General features: G+C 37.3%; 1 protein-coding gene across 6 annotated transcripts in view; it reads left to right on the plus strand.

Moving 5' to 3' along the window:
* Positions 1–22,345, plus strand: part of LOC129768812 (cyclin-dependent kinase 14) — a 456,784-nt gene that overhangs the window by 149,235 nt on the left and 285,204 nt on the right. Inside the window, exon 2 of one of the 6 annotated variants that reach the window (XM_055770708.1) lies at positions 14,556–14,712. The exons of the other annotated variants lie outside the window; for them this stretch is intronic. Coding sequence (XP_055626683.1) covers positions 14,703–14,712 — 10 coding nt within the window. The 5' untranslated portion in view covers positions 14,556–14,702. The remainder of the gene's footprint in view (positions 1–14,555; positions 14,713–22,345) is intronic. 6 annotated transcript variants of the gene reach the window in all.

Here is a 22,345-nt window from a genome sequence, read left to right on the forward strand (position 1 = left end):
AAGACCAATATCCTTCTTGGAAGTGTGAGGTAATTCCTGGATTTTTTTTTAGAAAAATACGTAATTTATAGAATGTGAGAGGTGGGGAGTTTTTTTTCTGATGGTGTAAGTTGAGTAGACCGGAACCTATTTTAATCTATTACAGGTCGGACTCGATTATATGTGATTCGATTATAAACAATTTTGGACACGAATATATAGGGGCAAGGGAGGCAGTTTCGGACAACGCTTGTAAAAATTAAGTGGTACCATTTTCAACCAAATTAAAAATATAAGTAAGTTAACAGTCCTTCCACCAACAGCTATGATTTGACATCTCCTGGTCGTTTAATTCTTACGAAAACAACACAGTGTCCTTTTTCATACACGTTTCGAAACTTTTAAGCTTGAAGTTGTAAGTATTTCCCTAATTCCTTCGTGAACGATTTAGAAATTTAAGTACACAACCTCAGTTAGTAACGAATATGAAATGAAAAAAACGTGCATACAACGGGGAAATAAAGGTCTATTTATTAGATAAAATTATGGTTTGTCTTCGGATGGTGGTGAGGCACATTCGGACACTGTTTAATACCTCATAAAATTTGTGTCTGATTGTTGTTTACTAACAAACATCAATTTAGTCTGATTATCAGACCTAATGATGGTTCGAAACTACGAAAAGAAAACCGATAGAACCAGCATCAACGAAGATGAGATGGAAAGAGCTATCGAACTAGTTTCGAATAGAATGTTTTCATGATTCTAGCTCACAGGTGGTCCAGCTGGGTCCATTGTCTTTGCTAATTTCCCAACTAACGGGAAAACTGTTTCTCAATGTTCTGGAACATTTGAAAAAGGTAGCAAAAAGCAACGTAAACGAATCAATTTCAAAAAAATCCTAAATTAATCAAAAAGTCATTACACTTTGGAAACAATTAAATATTACCGAGAAAATTGCACAATTCATGTATTTTTTCCACAAATCGCTTACAACCGCTGGATGTTCCAGTTATGGGCCCTTTCAAGCAAAAGCTCTCAGTTTCCCAGAACGATTGGCTACTCAACCATCCTGGAAAAACTATTTCTATACACGACCTTTCAGGTATAGTTGCATCAGCTTATAATGCTTCTTTCAATCTGAGTAATATCCTAGCTGGATTCAAAATTACAGGTTGCTAGCCATTCTCAAGAAAAGTTTTTTCGGACAAGGACTTTGAATGCTCAAATGATTTCACCTACTGAAGCGTAGGTATCAACTGATTCATCGGGTAATACAACAATGCTGCAAAACATTGCGGCTACAGCACAGATAGATTTTACTTTGGCAACTTTGTCCCGGAAAATGTAGAACCTTCACCGCGGAAAACCACCACTCGAAAACGGAAGAAAGCAAAATCACGAATTTTTACTGACTCTCAAAGCAAGCAGTTTCCTTTCAGACAAATGCAAACAAACAAATACAAGTGTCCGAATGTGCCCCCTCTCCCCTACAGTTTGAGAAAAAAATATTTTTTTATGTTTCAAATACCTATGGCTTATTTCACGAAAAAAATATTGCCTTTCACAGTTAAGGTGAAAGTGGCTTTTATATGTACAGTGGGGTTAAAATCGTGAGTTTTGAAGATTTTGCTTGAATTTTCACCAGGAATTGTTTATATCGATATTGCAGCGAAATTAAGATAGATAGAAGTTGGGTGTCAAAGAAACGCTTAGAAATCTTTAATTTAATTGATAGAAACAATCAAGTTCATCGAATGAATTCGCCTCCCGAATGAATTCGGATGTTTTTATATGAGAGAGGTATTTTAAGACTTTAAGAAGATGAATTAAAAATTAAATTTTATATTCAAAAAAACAAAAAAATCTATATATATATAAAAATGGATTTCTGTCTGTCTGGCTGTCTGATTCTTATGGACTCGGAAACTACTGAACCGATCGACATGACAATTGGTATTTCGTGATAATTAGAGATCACTCCACCCTCTCTAAAGGGGGGCTGCCAAAGAAATGAAACACAACTTTCTGCATTACTCGAGAATTAATCACGCAAATGGAACGAAATTTGGTTTTAGGGTGCAATAAATGTTTCTATGGTGATTAGACACTCCACCCCCTTTAAGGGGGAGGGGGGGGGTCTGCCATACAAAAGAAACACAAATTTCTGCATAACTCGAAAACTAATCAAGCAAATGGAACCGAATTCGGCATGGTTCTAGGGGGCACGAAACGTGCCTATAGTAGATTGACACTCCTCCCCTGAAGGAGAGAGGGCTGACATACAAATGAAGCATACATTTCTGCATAACTCAAGAACTTATCAAGCAAACGGAACCAAATTTGGCATGTGGAAGTTTTAGGGGACAAGAAAAATTTCTAAGGTGGTTCAACACTCCTCCCATCTCTCTAAGAGGGGGGCTGCCATGGAAATAAAACATAAATTTCTGCATAACTCGAGAACTAATCGAGCAAATGAAACCAAATTTGGCGTATGGAGGTTTTAGGGAGCAATAAATGTTTTTATGGTGGTTTGACACTCCTTTCTCCTCTCTAAAGAGGAGGAGAGGAGAGTGCTGAAAAACTCGAGAACTGATCAAACGAATGGAATTGAACTTAGCATATAGAGGTTTTAGGGATCGATAAACGTTTCTATGGTGGATCGACACTCCTCCCTCCTCTCTAAGGGGAGGCTACCATACAAATGAAACACAAATTTCTGCATAACTCGAAGCTGATCAATCAAATGGAGCCAAATTTGGCATGTGAAGGTTTTTGAATATGAGAAATGTTTCTATGATAGTATGACATCCCTCCCTTCTCTGAAATGGAGAGAGGGTCCCGTAAAAATAATACACATATTTAAACCAAACATGACAATTGAATTTTTTTAATGTGATAAAACGCACTACTATATCTTCTTCTATCTATATAAATAAAAATGGATCACCGCAAAACTCAAGAAAGGAATTGTCCGATTTAGGGCTGTCTTTATTCTATCAGATTTATTACAGGGAAACTTCGATATAACGTCACTCGATATAACGTACATTTTACTTCGATATAACGTACACATTTCCAAAGTGTAATGGGAAAAATTATAGAACAATGATAGAACAATGAATTATCTGTATTGTAATGCTAAAACAAGTTTTGTACCTTCAATCAATCCTGAAATACAGCTGGTTTTGTGATTTCGGATTTTAAATGAATCAAGCTTTAATCAACAGTACGAAGGGAAACATCATGAGAAAGGCTGGCTTCGTCTTCTGATTGAAGTTATTCATTAACTTTACTAAAACAGCAACACAATAATGTATTATAGACTACGTTTGTGAGTACGTTATTATGCTTCGATATAACGTACAATTCGATACAACGTACAATTTTGAAAGTGAAATGTACGTTACATCGAAGTTTCCCTGTATATATTTATCAAACATTTATTCCATGTAAGGATAAGGATAAACATGTTATTTGCAAGTGGGGGAAAAATCTTGAACGAGAATTTTGTCTGAAAATAATCTGATGTTATCATGACGAGTTTTCGTAGAAGTACTAGGAATTTTATAGTGAAAGGTAATTTTAAAGGGTAGATTGAAAATCAATCAATGAACAGTTCTGCGATTGGACCCATGCACGTGCGCTTAGTAAAAAAACGTGAATGTGGTAACGAAAAATAAATTTTGGGTGGGACGAACCTTGCCGGGTCAGCTAGTTCAATATACGAATGATTGATACATGGTCCACTCTGTCTGCACATGATATAGAGCCATTTCGCCATGGTAAATGGTACATGGTCCGCTCTGACTGCATACTATGAGGGGTTTTAGTTGATCAATCATAACAATTTCGATAAATTGTACCTGCTGTATGCGTGATTTACGAAATCTGATAAATGTGGTATGTAGCTAACATAATGCTTAACCGAATGTCAACAATAACTCGAAATTTTCAATTTTGCGACTTGGTCCCCTCTGACTTAACACCGATCATATAATGAACGCATAAAGATGGGATACACATCATTTTAAAGCTATCGAGTTTTGGAATATTTTACGAACAAATTTTTATCTTGGAATGTGTAGATGTAATGGACAAAAAAAATCGTAAAGAAAAAAATATCGATAGTTTTACGAAATATAACCAAACATACAAAACAAAGCATGGCTCATTCAGCGTGCAAAGGCACATTATTTCGATTACTGAATATCCATAAATTATCAAACAAGGAGATAAAAATGAGTGGGTTATATCTATGATATAACCGCAAGGTTCACGTGGAACTACCTTAGCTTAGCAATCATTCGTTTGTATTGATTAAATTCTTGATTGAATGAAACAGTTTCCAAATTCAATTGAGTTCAATATATTTGCTCTGTGAGTGAAAAAAAAAGAACAAATGCCGTGTAAAGTCAATTCATTTATTGTGATTGATTGTTCTTCGTTACAAGTAAATTTAATGACGGACCTTTTACGTTTGGTATGATGACTAGAACAAAATATATGTGTAAAATATATGTCATTCGCTTCTAGTGGCTGCACGATTTTCCCAGGTTCCTAAGTTTAGAAGATCATGTTAGGACAGACATATTCCACTCTGCACAAAGGCAAGCGAGGACAAAAGTACTCGCAGTTTGCATTTATTTGCAGAGCCGATTTCCCCAGAAACCTCGGTTTTGAAGTCTGTGTTAGGGAAACACATTTCAATCGGAACAAAAATACCCCCGATTTGTATGAATTCGCAATGCCGATTTCCCCACGCTTCATGGATTTGAAGTCTGTGTTAGGGAAACACATTCCAGTCGAAACAAAAATACCCCCGACTTGCATGAATTTGAAATACCGATTTCTCCAGGCACCTTGGTTTAGAAATCTCTATTAGGGAACACATTTCGGTGGGAACAAAAGCTCCCCCTACTTTCGTGTGTTCTTTTTCTTCTTTTTGGCTTTAAGAGGGTTTAAACTTTTCAGTTTACTCGCCTCTAGGCTCTTTCGTGTGTTTGCAATGCCGATTTCGCTGCTTGGTTTTAAAGTCTGTGTTAGGGAACATTTTTCGATGAGAACAAAAGTCCCCCTACTTTCATGTATTTGCAATGCCGATTTCCCCAAGGTTGCTTGGTTTTGATGGCTGTGTTAGGGAAACCGTAAATCGGGCCAATCAAAACGATGCAGTTAAGGCGTTTAGATAACGCCTAATATTTTACAGTTATTCAATTGTTTATCTAATGAAAAACAACATTTTGTTAGTTGCGATAGATGCGTAGAAATATTCCCTATCAAGTGATGCAAACATCTCTCCTATCCAGTACGAAATGTTCGAGCTATAAGCATTCGAAATCTTTCATTTTTTCCTGCATGTTCTGTGTTTAGGTTTTCATTTTACCCTCCATATATTCCGGTTAGACGTAGTCCCACGTCAAAAAACGGAAACTCATGTTTCAACGCCTTTTTTTCGTCGAACAGTGAGTACAATGCGTAAGCGCGAGTTCTTCCGTTATTTGTGCAATCAAGTCATTACATTGGATGGATCATAAAGGTTTATTGTATGATGGGCATTGCAACTGTAGATAAAAATCGACCCTTCATCGAATTTTAACGACAGTCAAAAGCAGTACCATCAAATTACGGAACGTCCCAAGAGAGAGGAGGATGGTAAATAATAAAAAAAAATCTCCGAAGTTCTCGCGCCTCCCGATGCTATATTTTTTTTTCGCTCGCCATTTTGCAGTTCGCTTTGTTTCCTCCCACGAACATTACACGCTATTTAGCAGCAACCGCCGCTGCCTGTCGCTGGCTGCCTGATGATGGGTTAATGTTGGGAAAATTTCCGGTCGCTGCCTTCGTTTTTGTGTTCGTCGTCGAACTTCCGTTCCGTTCCGCGAATAACGACGAATGCGTTTGCATCGCGGCGGCGGCGGCGGTGCAACATTAATGGGAATTGAAACACATTATGAATGACGGGCAGCAGCAGCAAAAGCACTATTGGGTGAATCGAATGCGCGCTGCTTTCAGGAGACTTAATTTCATTTCCAGCCATCCGAGCGTAATTTGATATACTATGATTATGCAGTTATTGTTTCTCGTTTGCATTTTTTGGGTGATGATTACGACGATGGTTGCATAGGCGTGTGTGTGTGTCTGTGTACAAACGTAAAACAAAATAGCTCGCATTTATTGGAATTGATAGGCGAATAATTAAATTTTCCGTCGTCTGGCGCGCTGGCTGGTTGGCGCTTTTTCAAGCTGTACAGGATTTTCAATTATTTTTTGCATTTTAATATGTTTGTATGCTTCGTTGGCGGTTTCGGGCGGGTTTTATTGAAATTATAATTATTATGTCGAGTAATGATTTTTTTTCACCCATTGGCCAGAAGGTCAATTTCGGTTGAGTTCAACGACGTTTTATGTACATGTCATGTTGAAGATGAAACAGCGAGTCAACAATTGTCAACAGATTTATTTAAATAAAACATAACACCATCATGTAACAAAGCTATCACCGACTTACAATTACAACCAGACATACTATCAGCTTATATCGAAATCCTCTAAGCAGTCGTTCGTGAGTGGCACAACAATTGCGGGTTCGGTTGGACAATCCTCAACTTCCATTTGGGTGGTTGGAGGGATATCTGTTTCTGCAATCGCTTCATTTCGCCTCAACAATTGTATAAAGGTTTCCTTCGGTACGCAGCTGTAAACTGTCTGCTCCACCAGCGTGAAGGGACACGCTTTTCGACAACTCAATCCTTCAGTGGCATTGTAAATAACCTGGCGTTTGATCACTGTCGGTTCAGTTGTCACTGGTTGTTGTGTTGTTGTTGGTGGCTGAGTTGTTGGGCTAGGAGTTGTTGACACTTGGTTCATTGGGTATTCTATCATCAAGAGAGGTCGCTTTACTAGGGCGGAATTGTTGTCACTTCTCATCACTTCTTCGGAATCCACAATGTTTAGTTTTGTGCTGCGTACCCGTGACAGTTTTCGTTTCAATAGCTCCGGATTAGACGGGAACGCTTGGCAATCGAACGTCGCCAGTAAAGTGAGTAACAGTTGAATTGCAACTGTAACACTACTCATTGTGAGTTTGGGTAATTCGTGGTAACTGGTACGTTATCTGGACTGGTGCTTATTTTTATAGCTTTGCGGGGAAACCTGATTGGTCTACCGTTGGTTTGGCGTGTTAATTGTTCAAAGGATTATCGTAAGTACCACACGATGCGTGCGTGTTTTTAGTTTCACTCACCATTGTCACCATTCAGCATTGATGTTTTTGTTTTATTGCGATATCGCCCTTTCACCTCTGTGCAGGAAGGAACTTCCTCAACTCTTTGTTCCGTGAGAATATAAAGTCACATTCAAGCACGGAGTAGCGATTGCGCATTCCGAGGTTTTGGGTATCGAAAGCAATGATATACATATGGCCTAGTTCTGTTCAGGTTTGTAAACTGCTGATGTTTTAATAAACTGTCATTCACTGCACATCACAGTACATAATTGTACAGTTATACCTCGATATAAGGCAACTTTTTTTTTTCGTTACGTTATATCGAGGCAGATTTTTATTTATATTGATGCAAGACTGTTTATGATTACTCAAAAATGTTCAAAAACTATTTTCCTATCACCCAGCAGTATTTACAAACCTTTCTTATACCCCTTTAAGATAATTTTCGTAGACAAACATAATCAGTTTTAAGTAGAGGAAAACGTTCGAAAAGATGGAAGTGAAATTGGTATCAATGTTCATTTTATAGTTACTATGTTTGAGGGAGTGTATGACTGTACTGACAGATTGAGCGTTATAACATGCATGACTTAATAGCGTGTGTGTACTAAAATTTGACATTAAAATTAGGAATATTTGTAGCCAACTATAGTGAAGTATGCGATGTTCAGGAATAGCGATGAATTGATGGATTGTGAATTTCTAAGCTGATGGAATGGTTATGCATTACTCGACATAAGAATTATAATTTCAATAAAACCCGCCCGAAACCACCAACGAAGCATACAAACATATTAAAATGCAAAAAATAATTGAAAATCCTGTACAGCTTGAAAAAGCGCCAGCGCCAGCGCGCCAGACGACGGAAAATTTAATTATTCGCCTATCAATTCCAATAAATGCGAGCTATTTTGTTTTACGTTTGTACACAGACACACACACACGCCTATGCAACCGTCGTCGTAATCATCACCCAAAAAATGCAAACGAGAAACAATAACTGCATAATCATAGTATATCAAATTACGCTCGGATGGCTGGAAATGAAATTAAGTCTCCTGAAAGCAGCGCGCACTAAAATTGCAACTTAATTTATTTTGAATTTTTTTTAATTTAAAAAAAATTAAAAACTATTTTTAAAAAATTTGCAAAATAAACTAAATTAAGATCTCTACTGTCAACAAATGGACCGTTTGAAGCTAGCGATTCACCAGAAACGTCCAGAATTAGTCAACAGAAGATTATCACCGGGGAAACATAAGAGGATAGTCAAGATGCTGAATAGCCACGATACATTGGACACAACAGTTAGGGAAACCGCGGGTAATACAGACAGTGGGGGTAATATGGACAGGTGATTGAATTGTATAGCTACATTTTGAATTTCAGATTTCTGTTAATGAAAACACCTTCTACATTTTATTCTATAATATGTAAGTCACATCTCAGTACATAATTGTACAGTTATGCCTCGATATAAGGCAACTTTTTTTTTTGGTTACGTTATATCGAGGCAGATTTTTATGTTTTATTGATGCAAGACTGTTTATGATTACTCAAAAATGTTCAAAAACTATTTTTCTATCACCCAGCAGTATTTACAAACCTTTCTTATACCCATTTCAGATAATTTTCGTAGACAAACATAATCAGTTTTAAGTAGAGGAAAAGGTTCGAAAAGATGGAAGTGAAATTGGTATCAATGTTCATTTTATAGTTACTATGCTTGAGGGAGTGTATGACTGTACTGACAGATTGAGCGTTATGACATGCATGACTTAATAGCGTGTGTGTACTAAAATTTGACATTAAAATTAGGAATATTTGTAGCCAACTATAGTGAAGTATGCGATGTTCAGGAATAGCGATGAATTGATGGATTGTGAATTTCTAAGCTGATGGAATGGTTATGCATCCTGCAAGGGTTGGGACAATAAATACTGTCGTGCAGTATATCCGCTCCGCTAATTTGCCGTTAGTAGATTAGCGGAATTGTGTCCTCCACAATCAGTCAATCAGTTGCAATTCACTTTTTAGAGTCTTACTTTCTCTCCAAATTTTGGTCTTGAAACATGTTCAAAGTTTTGCTAAAAGTGCAAAAAATGCCCTAATAATGGAAAGTGGAAAGACCGCCCAAAAATATAAGGTTGGAGTCATGTGTATTTTATAAGGGAAACAACTGTAATACAAAACAATCCGTACATTACTTTTCACAAGATCCTTCTTATTAAAAAATAATGAAATAAAATCAGGTTAACGTAACACTAATTGATAAACATATTTATTGAAATTTCTCAATTTTAGTATTCGTCAATTTGTCAACAACTTTCGAGCGCATTTGACGCAATGAAAATTGCGTATTAAGCTCCCAACCGTTCTCCTCTGCATACCTGATGACCACATCAAAACTGTTCAACGCAGACTCGTCTGAAACATTAGAATACTCATCATCCTCACCAAAACTCACAGACTGTAACATCCACTGTTGGCAGAGTAGAGTCTTCTCCAGCATATGAGTTATCTTTCTCTTGAGGAGGATTAATAATGCCTGCAACAATTTCGTCATCCTCCAGCGTTTCGTATTCAGCATCTTCCTCGTCAATGAAATCTGTTGTTTCGATCCGCTCCGCAATATTCATCAGCCTTTCTCTAAGTAGAGATAGTGGTAAATCATCCTCGTCCTCGATTTCAACATGGTTGTAGAGCAAGTTCTACCACTTCCTTATCGGGAGGCGATCTAGCGTAGTGGTAACATCCATGCCTCTCACGCTAAAGGTCACGAGTTCAATTCTCACTCCCGACATTCTTCCAAAAATGGAAGTAAAAAGTGACGAACCAGCCAAATGAGTTGAAAATCGCTATAATACAGATAAAAAAAAAAAAAAAGACTTCCTTATTGCGTCTGCGGGAACTAGTTCCCACGCTTGAGTCACCCAATACATTGCATCCTTAATATTTATTTTCTTTACGTTTTCCTCAAATTCTCCTCCTCGCACTTGAACCTCCAGCATTATAAGGTTTCTGTACCGAATCTTTATCATTTGAATGATATTTTGATCCATGGGTTGGATCATAGTACTAGTGTTAGGTGGTAAGGACGTAGTGTAAATCGACCCATCTTCAGTTTTCAATTCATCTCCACTGAAGTGTGCCGAACAATTGTCCAACACAAGAACAGCTTTTATTGGAAGCCCTTTGGCTTTAAGGAAGCTGGAGACATGGGGTACAAATTGGCCGAAAAACCATTCTTTGAATAGGGATTGAGTCATCCAAGCGTTTTTGGATGCCTTGTAGTATACTGGTAGTACTTTCACATTTCTCAGCGCTCGCGGTTTAATTGACATGCCAATTATCGTTAGAAGGAGTTTCAAAGTTCCGTCCATGTTGCTACATGGCATGAATGTGACTCTTTCTTTAATGATCTTATGGCCGGGATCTGGCATCCTTATCGACGAATGATTTCTTAAAAGTTCTCTTAAACAACAACCCACTTTCATCGGCATTAAAAATCTGACATGGAGACAATTTTTTATTGCGAATTTCGGCAACGAAGTCAGCTGTGTACTTATCAATGATGGCCACATTGCTAGATAACTTTTCACCACTGAGTTTCAGCAAACGAATATAACCACGGCTACCGAAATCTCCTTCTCTGACAATTTTATTGAAAAATTTCTTTGTCTGTATTTGTAGCATCGCTTGACTCACTGGGAGGTGCAGCTGACGTTTCTGTAAAAACCAAATGTAGTGAGCTTCATCCACCTTCGGGTGTCGAGTTTCCTTGAAACGCTTGTGTTTAGCTGTAAGTGAACCGTTATGTACTCCAAGAAAGTATATTTTTTTACGAATTTCTTGCCGTTCCCCGAACTTCCTTAGAATGCTGTTCTTGACATATTTAATGCTATAAATTGTGAAAGCAGAATCAACTCTGTACTTTTTCATAATTTCGCTCACTGGCACACCTTTTTCAAGCTCATGAATAATTTTAACTTTAACCTACAATAGTAAGCAAGCACGCCTTTGTTTTTTACATTCTTGCGTGGGAAACGTCCCATTTCTAAGTTCTAGAGAATGTCCTGTTCCTGATATTCGCAAAACAGATACAGTCAACTCTCCCTTACTCGATGTTTTGTAACTCGATGTTTTCCCTAACTCAATGGATTTCATGGCGCCTTTGATTTATTCTACAAGCATACTTTTCTCGATAACACGATGTCTCCCTAACTCGATAGTCCCTTGGATATCGAGTTAGGGAGAATTGACTGTAGTTCATATTCAAATAAACTTACAATGAAAGATAGAACAGTGTATGTAGAACTTCTAGACTTTTAAGAACTGTTTACAGGGTTGCTGAAATGTTTCATTCAGCTGAATGTACAATGTAACCATCGTAATCTGGATACTGAAAATATTGTATAATATTAACATTGTTTACGTTTGTGAAATGTTTTATTCAATACAAATTCAACCATGTATCGATATGCGTCGGAAGTTTCCAGAACTAAATTAATTCCACTTTATTAAATGATTTCGTTATCCAAATTGAGGTCCAAAAAACTGGACGTGAAACATTTGTTTTAATGAGTTTAAATGTTTAAAAAAAAAGTGAGCTTTATTTCTTGCCGTTTCAACTAGGGCAGTAGGGCAACACGAGGTGAATTGGTGGACATACGGGCTGATTTGGACCACTTTTTTACCTCAAAAACTACGGCTCAACTTGGATTTTTTATAATGTCATCTCCTTTTATTGTTAAACCGTATGTACCTAACGTAAAAAAACTTTGGTAAATTTCGACAGGTGGAAGGAAACGGTAGCATGAACACAGCAGCACTTTGATTGTCAAAAAGTTTTTCGATAGTGATTTTAAAGGTTTTCCCGCTGATTAAACAAACTTTTCGTGTATTGTGCAGGAAAGTGCTGTTGGACTACAGAAGAGGAACAATTTGATAGTTGGAAAAATTAGGGGGTTGGATTTGCTTAGGGGGTCCAAATTACCCCCATTTCCCCTACTTATTTTGAAAATATGAAATGTAATATTCTTGGGTTTGGATATATTCATAGAACATTGCTACCCCATTTTACGGTACTTTTTTTTGAAAAGATACTAGCAGATGTATTCTAAATAATTTGTACTGCAAAAACAATTTCTGTATTGTTTATTTTTAATTCTAAGACATCTTAAAAGTTAGGTTATATCGAGGTAAAAGTTACGTTATATCGAGGTTGCCTTATATCGAGGTATATTCATAGTGTGGACTGTCTCCAATTAGTGTGAATGCCATTCAGCTGTTTCCTTCAATCGACAATCTGATTGAATTCTATCTCCAAAACATACTCAGGCATCAGAAGCTCTGACACTGAGAATATCGTGACATTATGATTTCGGTGTCAAAACTCACTAGATGCTGAAATTCCACCTATTTGGTTCAGCTCTGACGGAGTTCGTGTCAACTCGTCACGTAGTTGGCGAGAATCTCTCAGAATTCATTCGTGGATGCGGAAATGTTACCTAATTTGGCATTTTTTCGTATTCATTTTTAACGTGGGACTACGTCTAGCTGGTATATATGGGGTAAAATGAAAACCCAAACACAGAACATGCAGGAAAAATGAAAGATTTCGAATGCTTATAACTCGAACATTTCTTAAAAATCGGGAAGATGTTTGCATCAATTAATAGGAAATACTTTTACGCATCTATTTCTCATGAGCAAGCAAACCATTTGTCATGACAATTGTCATGCGTAAATGCGAAAACAGAATAGAAACATACGGTATGAGGCATGATGTCGACGCCAACCTCTCTCAGTTTCTATTCTGTTTTCGCATTTTCGCGTGACAATTGTCATGGCAAATGGTTTGCTTGCTCATGAGATAAACAATTGAATAACTGTATAATATCAAGCGTTATCTAAACGCCCTAACTGCCACGTTTTGATTGGCCTGATTTACGGTTTCTCCAACACAGACTTCAAAACCAAGGAGCCTGGAGAAATTGGCATTGCAAATTCATGTGAGTTGGGGGAACTTTTGTTCCCACCGAGCTGTGTTTCCCTAACACGGACTTCAAAAACTAGTTCGCCAAAAATATTGAACGAATGATCGTTCTTTCTTAAAAACACGGCAGATCGCCATACGAACTGATTCCGAATGAACTGATTACGAGCGGACTGTTTGGGAACGAATGATGTGCAGCTGAATTGAATACATGTGGAAAGCAGATTGCGTTGGACGGAGCGGATGAATATAACTTGGAGTGTTGAGGAATAAGTTTGTAACGTAGCTTTTATTTGAACAAAAAAACAATAACTTTATCAATCTTCTATGAAAAACTGGCATTTGTATGGTATGTTTTTCTTTGACAAAAACTTTGTATTTTTTAAATGAATTACATCTCGAAAAAATCGCAATTTGTACAAAAATTTGTCCCATGAGTGACATTCGTGAGTTTGTTCGAATATTCATCAAAATTATGAAATAATTTAAATTCTAATAATTTAAGTTCTACACTGAATAGAGGCGAATGAACTGAAAAGTTTAAAACCTCTATAATTCATCACGTTCGTTCTACACTGAAGAAAAAAACAATCACAAAGTGAAAACTCGTAGTCTATTTAAAAATGAATCTAATGGACGAAAGATGAGAGACTATATCCTTAGTTACAAATTGTCTGTATACGAAAAAAATATTTCAGACATTTGATACCTTTTTTGAACTTTTTTATTATTCGAATTATTAGAAACGAGATACAACTACTCCTGAACACATGTGTCCAGCAAACATTGTTTGTCGAACGCTCCACTGAATAACTCACTTTCGTTTGTTCGAATATGGTCTTGCCGAAGTCAGTGGCATTCGTTTGTTGTTACATCCTACGAATCATGACACAAATGGGAACGAGATCTTATCTTCAGTTCATGAAACACAATCATGCGAACCAAAACGTTATGATCGCTTTCAATGCCGAAAGCTTATACTCTTCTTTAGCTTTAGCCGTTCGTGCCCCTAAGTACAGGTCCTTATACTTTTTTCTTTACAAAATGAGATAAAGTCCAAGTTAAGTTACTTTGCGTTAAGTTGTGTACGCTCATTTTGCGATTCAAGGGAGAATTTGTAATCAAATGTGTGGCCCTTCATTTGAAACCATTAAAGGAAATTCCGAAATGACCCTTTGGAAAAAATAAAATTTTCATTTGCTTTTGATTGTGTTGCTTTTTTTCAATTTAAAAATTCAAAAGTTAATAACTGGTCAAAATGACCGGTTCTGGTATGTTCAATTAATATTCTTTGATTTTCTCGCTGTACACAATTTCATTAACGTTTTATTTATTTTTCTCTGTTTGCAGGTTGGAACAAACTTTTCGTCGCTGGTGGACTTTCTGTCTAGTATATTCTGAATACATTTAATTATATTTCACTAAATCATTTTAACTTTTTCAATTCGAACTATTTTGTTTTGTGTTTTTCTTCGCTTTCATTGGAGCACGAATGCAATGACCGAAGGTACGTTCATAATAACTACGCCTTTGTATTGGGCTTGCCCCTACGGTGATAACAACTCTTTTTGAAAACACAAACCGCACTTGGATTCTAGTTCCATAAATGTAGTCTAGTCGCACAGGAATATTGAACGAAAAGTGAAAACATGTTGATTTTGAAAAATCATAACTCAAAAACGAAAAATAACACCTCTCTGATATTCGGATATGTTATGTGAAAAAACCTCACTTTTCAAGATTGAAATATAAACATGTACCAAATATGCCCTTGGTCCTAAGACCATGTAAACTATGAAAAGCAATTACAATCAATGGTTACGAAAACAAAATCCGTTTTTTTTGCAAGTGTTATATTTTTCAAACAAAACTAACTCATTGGCTTTAATTTGATATATCAATCATCTGAATCGGTCCAGTAAAAAAGGTTATGAATTTTCGTGGTGGGAAAAATGGATAAGAAATTATTTTACGGACCATCGGTTTATTTTGAAAAATCATAATTCAAGAACAAAAAATAATGCTCTTCTAATTTTTGAATAGGGCGTGCAAAAAAACCTCAGCTTTCGAGAAAAAAATATATAAAAATATAGCGCCCTTGGTCCCGAGACCATGTAAACTATAAAGAACAAATACAATCAATAATTACGGAAATTAAATCAATTTTTTTGGTAAGTATAGTATTTTTTCAAAGAAGGCTAGTTTATTGGATTTAATTTGATATGCTGATCGTCAAAATCTAGTAGATCAAAAGTTATGAATTTTTGAAAAAAAAAACATTTTTGGAAGAAAAAGTGACAAAAATGATTTTTCGGACCACCCTAAAATGGAAATGGGCACCCCAATGAAAAGATCAAAAATACGGGTCGAATATTTTGCGAAAAGGAACAAGCTTTTCACGAAAATCTGAGAACCGCTATATCGGTTTCACATGGGATGGTTGAATTTGTGTTTCCATACCATACAAACTCCCTCCTTAGAAAGGGGGAGAAGTGTCGAACCCCCATAGAAACGTTTATCGATCTCTAAAACGTCTATATGCCAAGTTTGCTTCCATTTTATTAGTTCTCGAGTTATCCAACCCCTTTTCTTTAAAGAGGGATGGTCTAACCACCATAGAAACCGCCGTATCGGAATTATGCGTTTGGTGCATGATTTTCGGCTGCGCTAAATCCCACGTTTTGATTGGTCCAATTTGCACACTTCCAGTTTTTCCGAGTAACATTGTTTGGAAATTGTACGTGCAACAAGTTTAAAAGTCGCTTTCCGCGATTTCAGTGCTTTAGTATTACTCCAGACGACGATCATAGCAACTAAGTTGCCTACAAGCACTAGGTTGCCATGGGAACGAATATTACTTGAAATTATGACGACGATGTAGGCGACTATGATATTGGGTTGGGGAAAAAGAAGTGTCGTATTTGTGATCGAAATTTGACGTTTTATTTAACATACTTAAAATTATCCAATTTAAGTAAAATATGCGTCGTTTTGTTTGCAAACTTGTTGCCATTTAGAAGGCAACTTCATTATCTCCCCCTTATAAAACCCCCCTCCTTATTTGCAAAAAACTCAGACAGCCAGTTTTCGCAAGCCTCTTTTGAGGCCAACTTAGTATCACCAAGAGCGTTTTGCATGGACCGGAAGAGATGATAATCACTTGGAGACAGGTCCGGACTATACGTTGGGTGCAATAGGACATCCCATCCGAGCTCCTGTAGCTTCTGGCGGGTCATCAAAGATGTGTGAGGCCGAGCGTTGTCCTGGCGGAAAACAACACCATTCCTATTGATCATTTCTGGCCGCTTCTGGTCAATCGCCTGCTTCAAACGGTCAAGCTGCTCACAGTAGAGAACCGAGTTGAGGGTCTGGCCATAGTTGAACAGCTCAAAGTGGATGATTCCCTTCCAATCCCACCAAACATACAGCAAAACCTCCCTGACTGTCAAACCGGGCTTGGTGATGGTTTGGGCCGGCTCACCGCGCTTGGACCACGACTTTTTTCGTACGTGATCCACTTTTCATCACCAGTCACCATCTTCTTCAAAAATGGGTCGAGTTCGTTCCTTTTCAGCAGTGCATCGCAGGCGTTGATTCGGTCTAAAAGATTTTTTTGTGTCAACTCGTGTTGCACCCATACATCCAGCTTTTTTTTAGAATCCAATCTTCTGCAAATGGTTTCAAACGGTTTTATGGTCTATACCCAGTTCCTGGCCAATCGAGCGAGTGCTCACATGCCGATCAACTTGGATGATTTCAACGATTTTATCGGTTTCCACTACGATTGGCCTACCAGTACAGGGTGTATCTTCGACAGCCATCACACCAGAACGAAATCGATCAAACCAACGCTGTACTGTGCGAATCGTTACAGAATCGGGTCCATAAACTACACGGATTTTTTCGGCCGCCTTCGTTGCAGTTTTACATCGCAGGTAGTAAACACGTAAAATATGGTGAATTTCTTGCTTGGTGGATTCCATCTTTGACGCGCTATAACTTGAGACTGAAAAGGACAATCACAACACTGTCAAAACGGCACTTGTAGCACAGATTGTCGTCTTTAAATAGCCGTATAGTATGACCCGATGCGATAAGTACAACACAAGATATGTTGAAGTGTTGCCATATATTGACAATTTACGACATTTCTTTTTCCCCAACCCAATATTTTCACGCGCGAAAAATATCGATTCGGTTTGATGCACTTTTGACAATCTCTTTGCCTAAACTCGGGCGTTAGCTCATAATGTGAGTTGATGCGTAAAATGAATTATTCTCCATTTACCGATAATAGGCATTAATTTTATATTATATTGTATGTTGTTCAGTCAATTTGTGCTCAATTCATGTTTTTATCGTGTAGGTCTCACTACTAACAATTTGTGTAATTGTGGTCCATGATGTCATAATATCGAGTATGTTATTTGGTTATGTGAAAATGCAATAAATGAATTTTAATGACTGCTGATTTAGTAAATCGAAAAGGTATACCCACGTAAATCAGATTATGATAGCTTGAGTAGTCGCGATCTTACAGGGCTATAAATTTATTATAAACAATGTTCCGGACAACGTTGTAACGAAGGAGATAATGCTATTTTTATCTATAATATATGTTTGTAGTCATATATTAATTTGACTCAGGCTTATTTTTATGTAGGTCTTAACTATTTAGACTTGTTTAAAATGATACATGATAACTCTTTGTCTCCTTCTACATGATTGAATAAACAGAATAAAAGGGTAGCAATTGCTTCAATGGTATTTTTGTGTACATTTTTGAACAGAATGTGGTTCCGAATTCTACTACGTTATGTCATCTAACCCATTTAAAGGATACAAGTACCTACAGGAAACGGTTTTTCCAGGGCATCCATTTGATGTATCAATCACTACACACAATCACAGTCCTATGTCAAGTTCCCGTCCGTGCCCCTAGGCTCAGACCCATAAACTTTTTTTTTATTATTTAACACTACCATTGCGAAGCATGTGTGTAAATAATTCGCCCGTATATCGTTCACACGAAATGCAGTTGCAAAAAAGAAAAATAATGAGTGCACGAACGAATCATGAATCAACCTTCTTTGGCCGGTTTTAAAGAACCACGCAAGTGAAGTTGTCTTCACGTGCGGCACCATGTGGCGAATGTAGCACTATCTCACAACCATTTTTCCGGAAATAGCTGCAAAGCCGAAACACATTATCTTATGCTTCAAATATTTAAATTGATAGCCACAAATGTTCGCGTATCATTCAGAAATGGATTGTCCGATTAGGTCCGCCTATTTTGTTATGCTGTTAGTCCAAATGAAACTCGTGTTGACGCATTTAGCTTCGTGTTCCGTTTGATGACAATAGAGAAACTATTCATTCATTCTTCTTATAAATTTTTCATTCTTTTATTCATACAGAACACAGGAATCCAATGCCAGGGCCCATAGGGAGGCCTGTTCTGAAGTTTGAAATGCATCATCGCTCGATTGTTTCGCTGCTATAATTAACAAACAATACCCAATATTCTAATGAAAGGCCTCCAAATTATTATCAAAGAGCTGAATAATAGAAATTTTTCAAATACATCCATAATCAATAAGCAACAAATTACCTAACGTAATCCTACATTAACTATGCGGTCGTATCTCGTACTCAACAAACTTTTTTGTCGGAGCAAATTTAGCTTTAGCATTTTCAAGGGAAAATTTTGAAGAATCAGCACGGAAAAACAAAGTTAGAATGTATGTTGGAAACAAACAATTGGAATATTAAGAAATGTCCACATTGTTGACGTAGGACTATGCAAATTCGCTTGTTTGTTATTCCGGATATTGTTCAGTTAAACTACTTTTCAGTAAATTTTTTTTGTCGTCTTGAAGAAGGTCGTCAATTTGCATGATGTTTTCGCTTGGCGCGTGTCATTATTCTCCGTCTTCTTTTCTTTGGTAACGGAGACTTTAAATTTTATGATTCATTCGTCTCTGGCTGCATAAACAAAAGTCAACCGTATAAATGCCAAAACAAATACGAGCACTTGACATGTACGAACACTTCCTAATTTTTACGTAGTGATTCACTACCGAATACGAGGGATATAAGCCGGCTTGGTCGAACACCGGTTTATGTCGACGAACACGTTTTCTCACACAAGCACAAGCATCTCCACACATAAGGCGACATGCACAAATTACGTAACACTAAAAATCCGGATTTTGGGCCCCCTCCACCCCCTACGTAACGCAATTTCCTTTCTCTAATACACATTAAGTAACGCAACCTCGATCTGATATTTGTAACATTTAATTTGATTTTATTTACAACTCTCCTAAAAACTAGAACAACGGGATCGCATTTTTCCATCCTCAAATTGAACATTTTTCAGTTTTTTTACATATAACCGGGTGGCACAAGACCGGGTGGAGCAATACCAGGCGGGACGATACCGGCCTCCACTGGATCGATTCCTGAAATTCTCAGCGGCAACGGCGCATCAACGAGCTGTCCGCATTCTCTCGACGTGACCTCGATTCCTCCCCGCTTTAGCAACTGCACCAGCGTTTTCTTCGGCAGACAACTGTAGACAGTTTTCTCCACCAACCCATAGCATGGCTTAATGCACTCATCGTGGGGTGGTCCTGAACATGGTCCTACACAGGGAACCTGACGTTTGTTGGCACTGCCGGACGAAGAAGCCGCTGGCGAGCCCGTCGTTGCGGCGGAGGGTTTGAACAGTTTCGTGTCGCGTATCAACGGTACAGAAACGGGTGGCATTGCTGACGGGGCGGACTGTTGCTGCTGCTGGCCACCGGTGTTATACTCTTCCGAACTGTCGAAATGTTTCGTGCCACCGGATAGGGCTCGCTTGATGTACACCGAGTTGGCGGGTTTGCTTTGGCCGTTTACTGCTAATAGGACCATGCCTAGGACAAGCGTAGCTTGGAGAATCGAAATGGATCCCATTGTTTGTGATGATCGAACTGAAACTGATGACCTAAAAAACCGTTTCTACTATTTTATACCACTTTGGGGCTTTGAATCATTAGTTCGGCTCACATGAATATTTCCATGTCCGTGTAGTTGCTATCACGGGGTGACTGCTATAGGAACGTGCTTTTAGTAGATTCGCTCGTATCCGTTTTCCATGTGTCATCGAAACATGGGAATGTTTCATTTGTTTGGACTGTTTGCCGATACAAAATGTACTGTTAATGGTGTGTTTCTCAATCAAAATACCAAAAAGTGCTTGAGCGTTTTTTTCATTCTAGGTAACCCGTAGTCTTGTTGTGAACTTTTACATCCAGACAGTTAATTGGGCTTCTTCGAGTGGTTTACATGCCAATGCTTATGGCTCTGGCTGCTATTGCTATTGGGAATATCTGAAATGATAGATCTTATCCTAGGAGTGATTTTAACTGACTGGTTATTGATGATCTTTACATTTTAATTTCATATTGTATAACAATTTGACAACAATTCAAAAATACATGTTGCATCAAATCATATTCCTTCCTTCAGTGTGACAAAACCTAAATGAAATATCGAAGTTTTCAGTTTTAAAATCATAATTTATCACATGACCAATTTTAATTACAGCTGATTTATTATGAGTGCGTATATAAAATTCTTCCACTGAATTCTTTCACTGAATGTTGATTACGACTGATTTTTTATAAATGCGTATCAGAAATATTTTCACTGAATAATGCCCTGATTAATAATTCAATATTAAATATTATTTAATATTAAAAAATCTCTTTGATATTCTTGATATTCATTTTAATTCATTTGAATATATATCAATATATTTTAATATAGACGTTCAAATTGGAGATATAAATTTTTTAAAAAATATGAAATTTCAATACATTACGAAAACGAAACCACTTGAGAAAAGTAATATAGAATCTCAATGCTATTCTACATGTAAAATTAAATGTAATGTTTTATACTAAGACCACGCTCTCGAGATATAACTTATTAACGAAAATCATATTCGACGATTAATTTCCAGCTTTTTCCGATTTTTCTTAAATTTTGTACCAACTTCGTACCAATTTTAAATGCGACTGATTTTTATAAAGAAGTATCCACAAACATTGACCAATTCTTCGGAAAATCGAAATTCAGCAGTCTGATTAAAATATGGCTCTCGACAAAGGAATTCACCCGAATTCCACTCACCCGAATGTAACAAATACCAGAAAACGACAGCTACCCGAATGTAACATCTACCTGAATTGACACTTACCCGAATGCGACATTTACCCGAATGCAACAATTACCCAAATGTAACATTTACCCGAATGTAACCTTTACTCGAATGCGACAGTTACCCTAATGTAACAATTACCCGAATGTAACATCTATCCGAAAGCGACACTTACCCAAAAGAACGATATAATCAAATAATACACAAATTTTACTATATTTGTATTTGTATTTGTATATTTAATTCTGATCAGTGTTATATAAAGATCATATTTGTCTCATACTTTCATTTCCATTCAAAAAGTATTTTTCGTGGGAAGTACAATTCGAGAAATACTGGCATTGAATAAAATCCTTTTCAAAATAATGAAAAGTGAAAGAATGCAGTTTTATAACGTATTATTAAGTCCATCCATTCTTATGGATGACGCAGCCCGTTTACGAGCGTCGGACGCCATACGTTTATCTGGTGCATCACGTTTGCAACCAGGCAATCAAAATGCACGGCATGCATAATTAACCGGGCAAACATGATGCACCAGGTAAACGTATGCAGTCCGACGCTCGCTAACGCTCGGATCCTGACCTGACTAAAGGATCGTCTCCTATGTTTCAAACAAACCGGGCAATCGGTGGAACACAGGTTTGCTTGCGAGAGGCCGCCGCTTCCGACGGCGGGTCGACGGCCTACTCGATTGCGTCACCTCGGCGGCTTGGTGTCGCCTCGATTCCTTATACTCGTTAAATGGGGAACTCGCCCCCATTACATTGATCTCAAAATAAATTTCATCACGAAATAATAAACTCATGATAAAAATTGCGCTGCGGCGGCAAATACGTAAGTACCATTTTTTCTTATCTATTCTTTTCACATTTTCATTAAAAAAATTTATGTTAAAGTTCCCTGTTTAATTTTCGGAATATTTCATAAC

Source organism: Toxorhynchites rutilus, chromosome 2 (genome assembly GCF_029784135.1).
Source record: "Toxorhynchites rutilus septentrionalis strain SRP chromosome 2, ASM2978413v1, whole genome shotgun sequence".
NCBI lineage: Eukaryota > Metazoa > Arthropoda > Insecta > Diptera > Culicidae > Toxorhynchites > Toxorhynchites rutilus.